The sequence below is a fragment of the Gekko japonicus genome, unplaced genomic scaffold (genome assembly GCF_001447785.1).
Source record: "Gekko japonicus isolate JY-2015 unplaced genomic scaffold, Gekko_japonicus_V1.1 scaffold615, whole genome shotgun sequence".
NCBI lineage: Eukaryota > Metazoa > Chordata > Lepidosauria > Squamata > Gekkonidae > Gekko > Gekko japonicus.
The window spans coordinates 404819-414256 of NW_015161969.1; the positions used below are offsets into that span (position 1 = coordinate 404819).

At 43.1% G+C, this 9438-nt stretch overlaps 1 protein-coding gene across 1 annotated transcript in view; it reads left to right on the forward strand.

Moving 5' to 3' along the window:
• The window catches only part of SAR1B (secretion associated, Ras related GTPase 1B), a 38905-nt gene that overhangs the window by 18465 nt on the left and 11002 nt on the right, over positions 1-9438 (forward strand). The window contains exons 2-3 of the mRNA XM_015429654.1: positions 5237-5312; positions 8753-8872. Of these exons, the coding sequence (XP_015285140.1) occupies positions 5255-5312; positions 8753-8872 (178 nt within the window). The 5' untranslated portion in view covers positions 5237-5254. The remainder of the gene's footprint in view (positions 1-5236; positions 5313-8752; positions 8873-9438) is intronic.

Sequence of the window (9438 nt, forward strand, 5' to 3'; positions counted from 1 at the left end):
CTGGAGGCTAAAAAACTGTGAGCTAGCTCACACTAACTCATCTTAGAGGGAACACTGATGGTGACTGCAGCCATGAAATTAAAAGACGCCTGCTCCTTTGGAAGAAAGCTATGGCCAACCTAGACAGCATAATAAAAGGTAGAGACATCACCCTTTCAACAGAAGTCTGTATAGTCAAAGTGATGGTATTCCCAGCAGTGTCCCCTCTAAGCTGAGTTAATGTGAGCTAGCTCACAGTTTTTTAGCCTCCAGCTCACACATTTTTGTCTTAACTCAGGAATGATGACTCCAGAGCAAACTAATTTATGCAGCAGCCAAATCGCTCGCTCACAACTTTAATGCCAGTAGCTCACAAAGTGGAATTTTTGTTCACAAGACTCCACAGCTTAGAGGGAGCATTGATTCCCAGTAGTAATGTATGGCTGTGAGAGTTGGACTATAAGGAAGGCCAAGTGCCAAAGAATAGATGCTTTCAAATTATGGTGCTGGAGAAAACTCTTGAGAGTCCCTTGGACTGCAAGGAGATCAAATCAGTCAAACTTAAAGGAAATCAACCCTGACTGTTCCCTGGAAGGCCAGATACTGAAGCTCGAATACTTTGACCACCAAATGAGAAGGTAGCACTCATTGGAGAAGACCCCGATGCTGGGAATGATTGAAAGTAAAAGAAGAAAGGGACGGCAAAGGATGAGATGGCTAGACAGTGTTATCGATGCAACAAACATTAAATTGAGCAAACTCCAGAAGACAGGAGGGCCTGGCGGGGTGTGGTCCATTTGGTTGCGAAGTCGGACTCAACTGTGTGTCTGAACAACAAAGTATGTGGATGCTGCCAAAGGTGAACATATGCAACTGGCATTTATTTTATAGTAATTTATAATGGTATTAAGTGAAGCAGATATATTCCCCCCAAAACAGAGATTCCAGTATCCTTGGCGGGGAGGACAAGATATAAATCAAATTAAGAACAACAACTGTTGTTGCTGTTGTTGTTTTTTTGCCATCAAGATGCAGCTGACTTATGGTGACCCCATAGAGCAGGGGTGTCAAGCAGACGGCCTGCGGGCCAGAACAGGGCGCTTATCTGGTCTGCGAGCAACTGATCGTTACTTTTCTTGCAGGAGTTCTGTGCAGGGGTGGCAAGTGGGCAGAGCCACTCCAATTGTGGCTTCAGTGTGGCAGACCAACCTCGTCTGCAGCAGTTAAGCAGAACCCCTTTGCTACAGTGGCAGCCTCACTGGTAAATTAGGACCTACCACAGCTGTATTCATGCCAGCTTAAGGTTCCAAGGTGAGATTGCACGCCTCTCTGCTTAGCCTGCAGCTCTGGGAATGCTGTCCCCGATGACCGTGGGGATCGCCGTTTGCACATGGGAGGCTGCAGACAATCCTATGCTGGGGCCTCCTGGTGGCTAGCACCTCCACCATATTTGCATCCCCCCCCCCATGCGGCAGCTGTGCTTTGGTCCATGGGGGGCAGTTCCTTGGCAGTTTCTTCCACACAACCAGAGACTTAGTGCTGCCACCGAGCACACAACTCGGCGGCTAATCCACCCTCCCCCATGGACAACCAAGTAGCCTTCAGCAGTAGGTGACTGCTGCCTCATTGGGGGGGGCGTGTTGGCAATCTCTGGTTATACTGGTTGCTGGGTGGTCTGTCTGGGCAGCCTTGTGCCACACATGTGCTGCCTTGTGTGTGTGGTGCCTGCTCTCCCATCAGATAAGCCAGAGGCCTTTGGCCTGGGGCAGCTGCTGCTGCATGGGAGTGGCGCGACTTGCTGACGATCTCTGGCTTGAGCCCCCAGCATTGACCCACAATGGATCGCCTGGCAGCCTTGGCCAGAGGCAAACGCTGCTGCATGGGTGTCTCTGGCTTATCAGGCATGGTGTGGGCCCCACAATGCATGTGGCCTTCAACCTGGGCCACTGCCCTCTGCTTCCACAGGCAGGTGAGGTTAGTTCAGCTTGTCTTCCCAGTCCCCTTTCATGGTGGCTCAGGGGCAGGAGGGAGCTTGCAGCACTGAGCTGCTTTGCATCTTTACCCTGGGGCCCAGGCTCAACAGCTTTGGTGGTGGGAGTGGAATGGGGAAGGGGTTTGTCCCCCCTCCAGGCAGCACCCATGGGGCCTTGCAGTGCAGACACACCAACTCGGAGCTTACCAGCTGTTGTTCTTTATAAAGTTTATAACTCTGGTACCTAGCATGTTTTATGGCACATATGGCCCAGACCAACAAAGTCACATTTATGTCAGATCTGGCCCTTGTAACGAATGAGTTCAACACCTCTGGGGTTTTCATGGAAAGAAACGTTCAGAGGTGGTTTGCCTGCCTCTGAATAGTAACCATGGTATTCCTTGGTAGTCTCCCATCCAAATACTGACCAGGGCCAATCCTGCTAAGCTTCTGAGATCTAACAGATCAGGCTAGCCTGGGCTGTTAGGTCAGAGCTGAGATTACAGACAGAGCCTTGCAATTATTGAGAGATACAAAGAAACAGGGCTATTATTGGGCAGGAACGCACAGGAACGGAGTTCCGGCTGGCTCCCAAGTTGGCCACACACAACAGGAACTCATTAGCAGAACACGCCACACCCAACAGCAGAAACTCATTAGGATTGGCTACAATTAGGAGTGTGTGGCCTAACATGCAAAAAGCCCTGGGTTTTGACAACAAACAAGGTAAAGAGAATAAGAACCAATAGGTGGGTGTGGCTGGAGGACCGCACTTCTGGTAACATGGGGTGTGGCCTAATATGCTAATGAGTTCCTGCTGGGCTTTTTCTACAAAAAAAAGCCCTGCAAGGAGACATGCCAGTGAAGCAGTACATATCGCACAACTTGAGCTGGTGTAATGCCAACTGCAGTACTCAATAAAATAGAAACTCAGATGAGTTTCTAACTGCCTCCTAGAAGTAATTGAGCAAGCCCAAACTGCAACTGCTTTCAAGACAACAGATCATAGAAAGGTCTTGAATTTGTTTTACATAGATTTTATTGTATATCACAAAATTGGAGTTTTTTGAGCAAAAGTGGATGTCACAGTTTTCTTTTAATGACCTACATGTTTCTTTCCCCGTACCTGGCAGGGCTTTGGGCGTTCAGCTTGCAGAGCACCACTGTTCTGCATTAAAGAACCGTACATCAGAAGCTGTAACCAGAGAGACTGGAAAAAAGTGACCAAACTGTTGCCAAAAATTCATTTGAATTGTGGCATTCCTTATCAAAAGTTGGCATGACAAGAGTCAAAGTGTGTTTGCTTCAGGGCTAGATGCATTTACTCTGGGTCCCCTACATGTACATATGGCTGAAGGGCATGCTTTGTACAATGTGCCTGGACACATTATTTGGGAGCTAGACTGCTTGGGGAGAAAATCATCTCCTTCTTCCAGGGACAGTTTTGATTCTCCTCAAGCATATAAAGCCTACATACACACCAGCCTCATTGGATCAAACAGCTGAGAGCTGTGACCATATATGAGCCCTCTGAAAGGAAGAGTATAAATGTTCATTGGCCAGAAGATAAGAACTGAAATTCTGTAGGCTTCCTAGAATGTAACTAATAAAACCTATTCCCCCAAGCCAGAGATACAATCTTGGTCTGCCTGAGGAACTTGTGCTAAGCGAGACACCACGAGAGACTTGATACTGTTCAGTGATACTGTTTAGAGTGCTGTTTATTTACCAGTGCTGCTGCACTGAATGTTAATTGGTTTTTTTTTTTAATGAAACAGGTTTTCAGGTGACCTGGGATGTTCACTGAAAACCCTCCAAAAGCTTAGCATTTTTAAATTACCTGTTCGCTGCCCTTTTGCTTTAGCATTGCTTATTCTAAATGTCCTCTTCTTGCTGACTGCATGACCCCAGCCGCCCATGAATGAATCACGGAGCTAGTGTAATGTATCATAATGGCTTGTGATAATGGCAAAATAGTCTTTTTTTTTGGGGGGGGAGACCAGAAGAAGAAATGTGTTAAGTTGATGTGTTTTTGTGCCCTTTGAAGCCCCACCCTTCCTAAAAGATTGCCAAAAATGTTCTTGAAACTTCGCCCCTTGCTTATGCACAATGCTATTAACTAGAAAGCTTGCAGCATGCATACTGCTACAGTTTTGGAGCCTTCACTGAATAATGTGGACTGCTTTCTTGTAGGTCTCCTGTTGCTGCTGAAGAGTTACGTTTTTGTGTTTTTGAAATGGAGGTGACCTAAAATGACACAAAACTTGATTGTGCCATTCTGCAAAAATTTATTCTTTTTTACTGCAGTTGAGCTTTAACAAACAAAAACAACAACAGGGTCTTGCTTTAGCTTTTTCCTAGCTTGGTCTTATAGCTATATTAGTTTTTGTGTAAAGTATTCTTGAATTTTGACACAGAAGAGGGAAATGAAATGAGGACGCTGCATGGCCTTGAGTTAAATCCTTGGGTTGTTGTTTTTTTTATAAAGGAAAGAAATGTGGATACATTTTCCACCTTTAGAAAGAAACCATCATTCCAATAATATCTCTTTAATTCCTGTATGGACACTATTATCTTTGTAACAGGTACAGTTCAGAAACAATCCATTATGGATCTTTGGGACCTATATACCAAAGATAAGACATAGGTCCCCAGAGGGACAGTCTTGTTATGAGATTAAATGTGTCTTTGGTTATGGCAGTGCTTAAAGATTTGCTGTTATAAAATTTGTAACCAGAGAACCATTTGATTTGGAGCCATGGTGGCTCAGAGGTTAAGACGCTGAGCTGCAGACCAGAAAGTTTGTAGTTCGGCAGTTCGAGACCCTAGAGCCACGTGATGGAGTGAGCTCCGTCTCTGGCCCCAGCTCCTGCCAACCTAGCAGTTCAAAAGCAAGAAGTCATAAGTCCTAACATTTATAACTTGTGCATTACATTGCACCATCAAGTAGACTGTTCACACAGTTTGGTTCTCCCACCCTCATCAGTTGCTTGGTTATGGGCAGAATAAAGACAGTTTCCCTGGCAGCATGGGAGAATTGCGCTTGAGAAATGTAGTTTCCAGTTCCAGTCCTAACATTCTGTTAAAAAGAGAAAATAACTGTTTTCCTCTACAGCACAGTTTAAAGTTATTCTGTTTTGAAAGGATCAGCACTGTGATTTATTGGAATATCATAAAGTGATGTCTCTGTGAGTGAATGTTGGTTCCACTGTACTTCTGTCATGTTCCTGCTTCAGTGGAGTTTAAGTGTAATTTAACATACTGAATGAATTTTGTTTCTTTCAGAACCTGCAAGATTTGGATATGTCCTTTATATTTGACTGGATTTATAGCGGTTTCAGTAGTGTACTGCAGTTTTTAGGTAAGATTAAACTCCACATTGATACTGTCATTTCCATTCCCCTGTGGGTGTTAATTGGAACCACATGAAAAACAAGCATAATTGAAGTGTATGCAAGTTCTTTTTATTCTTTTTTGGGGGGCCTTCATTAGCAGTATTAAAATTATTCTGGCAAATAGCTACGGTTCTCCTCTACCTTATTGTTATACCTTCAGTTACTGCAAAACATTGTGCTAATGGTCATATTACTCATAGCTTACTCATAACTGGCACCATTTGCTACAGAGATGTGATTTTAGTTTATTCTGTCATTAATTGTGCATTTTAATGCACAACTTCACTGCATCATTATGCAAGACCTGAGCAACTTTGACCTGGTATTGGTAATACTAAAGTATTTAGAATGGGGCATGCCATTGGCTAAGACCATACATTAACACAAAGCTTACTGTTATTACAATAACACCCTTGCTTTTTTCATTTGTTATGTCTCTGAGTCTGTGACTGCATGTAAGGGACAAATATGATATATACAATCCTTCTGATATTGACAGTCACCATATCTTCTGAAAGAGGCAACTTGTGGTTTTTTCCCCCAGCCTCCACACATGTGTTGCCAGATAGTTCTGAGGCTGCAAACACACAGATTGCCCCATTCAGAATAAATGACAGTCGAACATATCAGGAGGGTCGTGTGTAGCATGTTCATCCTGTACACACGGTCAAATGCCACAACTGAAAAGGGCCTGTGCCAGGGGTTATGCTATATATCAGCTGTTTAGAGCTTAACTGAGAGGACTTTGCATTTGATTCCAGTTTTACTGTACTTATCTTCGGTAGTGACTGGAAGATGGAAACTTCTAATTCCTTCCATTGTCAGTACTCTTCCTTGATGCAACCTGCTGACAGACACCCCCACACACACACACACCTCACCATCATTCTGTCTCCAGTTTAATATTTCTTTCTGCTTGCTGTGCTCACCTTGTTTGCTGTGTTCCCCTTTTTACTCACCACCTCCTACCTGTTGTTGCTTCTGATTCTGACAGTTGCAGCTAAGTCTCAGCTACTCTGCAGGGCTGCTGTTACGCCATGTATCAGTTATATTTTTCTTATTCCCTAACGAATGAAGTGGCTGTTATGGATGGTGGGGCAAGGGGACAAAGTACATCAGCTGAGCCATCAGTCAACGGAGATACGAAAGGAGAAGAGGAAGTTACTTCAAAACTGGCCAATCAGGCAGCAGTCTTCAGAATGATCATTCTATCTCCTGAGAGATCCCCAGTTTTGTATTGCTAATGGTCCATGTACAAAGAAAAGAAATTGCATCCATCGTTACTACTGTTTTAAAGTTACATTAACTGGTATATTGTAATAAGACCTGATTAGAAAGTACAGGTGTAATGTATTTAGTTTGCACTCCAGTTTATAAAACACTGAGACAGTAGCAAGCCATCCTTTGTGGTAAATCAGCTGTTTAAGACATTGTCATTGTATTTATTTTCCCTCAAGGAAAAGTACATGTTCTCTAATTACTGAAGCAGGCCTTGAGTCTAGTAAAGTATTTCTGTTTCTGCTCTATTGCTTGAAAACAAACTCTGATGGGCCATTCCACACTCCCCAGTTTGAAGGCAATCAGGGCACCTTTGTATTGTGCTGATCTTGGCAACAGTGAACTTTGTGTTTAAAAAAAATGAGCTGTGGTTTTGCTGGAGGCATATCTTGTGCAGGAGAACTTGTTAGACCGCCTGGTAGAAGCTTTTCAAGTGACTTTTGCTTTGCTCACCAGCGTAACAACCAAAATAAGCCAACAGTTTTGGACAGGAGGTTACGGATACTATTAGCGTCATCTGTAGAGGAGACTGGCCTAACAGCCTGATCCAGCGCATGTGGACTCAGAAATAAATTTCACTGGGTTCAGTGGGACTGGTTCCCAAGAAAAAGTGTGTGGGATTACAGCACACGTCAGAGCTGAAATCTTTAAAAACTGCTGGTCATTTATATACTAAATACACTTATTTAGAAGATTAGATTATTTAAAGAGTTGTGTATAAAAAGTTAGCACTATCTTAGTGCAGTCATCTTAAGCCTACAAGTCTCAGCTGCCAATTTGAAACAAACATAGCACAGCATTGTTTGGGGCGACTGCTTACCCTCATCTAAAGGTCTCCTGGGACTTTTCATCACATTCTGAATATGCCCAAAATAGAATTTGGTAATCAAAATTCAGAATAACAAATTGACGAAGTTCTCCGGAGTAAACTTCCGTTTCGTAGGGAAACTTCTTCTGAAAGTCAAAAACTGTCTCTTCTAATTTCATAGATTGCAATCTTATCCATACGGGGTAATGTACAAAGATCTAATCCATGGTATACAGTACTTCTTACAAAGGTTTTTACAAAAACAGGAAAATATATTGCTGTGTTTCATAATCATACATACTACTAATAGAAGGGATCTTTTGGATCACATTTTGGTTAGAAGAGGAAAACGTACAAAAATTAATTGTCTTGTTTAACGAGCCTTCAAAGCAATAAACAACTGGCAATTTAAATATTGTAAAGGCGTAACTGAATGCAGGCATATTGAAGATGCTCCTTAACTGAAGGAATAACTTCTGTTGTATTTCAGAATATAGCCAGCAAATGCCTTCATGCAGTTTCTTCTTGAAACTTGCAGCTTAAAAGCTTGCTTTTTTCCTTCTCTCTATAGAGCTAGCATAGTTTGCTCAAAACCTTTTCAAAATCCTTTTTTCCCTCAGCCTTAAACAAAAATTGGTCTTTAGAAACAGGACTATAATGGCATTTAGTTAACAGTATTGGAGCATTTTGATGTAGCAAGATATTTATGGACTGACTGATAGGACTTCCTTTTTTTTTCTGTTAAGGTGCTGCTGACTTTTGGCAACCCCATACAGTTTTCAACACAAGAGACATTCAGAGGTGGTTTACCATTGTTCACTCTGCAAAGTGACCCTGGTATTCCTTGGTGGTCTCCCATCCAAAGACTGATCAGGGCCAACCCTGCTTAGCTTTTGAGATCTGACAACCTCGGACTAGCTTGGGCTATCCAGGTCAGGGCTATGGGGTTTGTTTTCAATGTGGATTTAAAAACTGTCCCCAGAGCAGTTTTATGGACTGGCTTTGCCTGAACTGGACATACACTTCCAGTGTATCAGAACTATGGCTGGAAAGACAAAGTTAGTGTGATCTCAGTTGGAACCCCTTTTCCCACTTCTGGTAGACCAGGTTGAACTAGAATGAGAATATTTTAGTATGCTGTCTTGAAGGCGTCTGCATCCTTCTTACATGAGTTACAGAGTATTCTGAACCTAAACATTGCTTGGCACTCTGCCTGCATAACATGTTCTTAGGTAATGTGGTTGTATAGCAATTGGTATGCTCCATCCAGAGTATCAGCTGAGGTAATACAGCAACTTACCAGATAACTTCCTTTTTCAGGACTGTACAAGAAGACTGGCAAATTAGTATTTCTTGGATTGGATAATTCTGGAAAAACTACCCTTTTGCACATGCTTAAAGATGACAGACTTGGACAGCATGTCCCAACATTACATCCAAGTAAGTCAGTGTTGCCCTTCTCTTGTATCCATGTGATGCGGTTTTAAATTTTAGATGTACTTCATTCATTTTTATGTCAAAAGTAGCTTGTGGATAATTCAAGTAAGAAATAGAACAGCAGTTCTCAAACCATGGAGCAGGCCTCCCTTGGGCTATGTGGAGCACCTGGAGTGTTGGCCTAGCACTGCTGGGTCATGATATTCCAAGAAGGGGCGAAGCAGGTGGTGCCCTTCTCCTGACAGCCAACACATGGAGTGGGGGGTAAATTCACCCTGGCAGTGGACCTCCACTGGTCCACACTGGATTCGTGGGAATGAGTTTACTCTGACTTCTTCCCAAATCACAATGATCTAAGAATCGGCAGGTTCAGAAATGCTTTGTTCTTCTGTTTTTATGTGAGTGGCCTTAGGAGGAGAGCCAGACCTGTTTTATTCCATTTCTAATGCTCGTGTGTAAATTGTACACCTTCAGACTCAGCAGCACATTTTATGTGCGTTAAGGCAAGGAAAAGTCTTTCTCCATGCATATGACAAACAGATGATGTCTTGTGGTTGGACAAGGGAAAG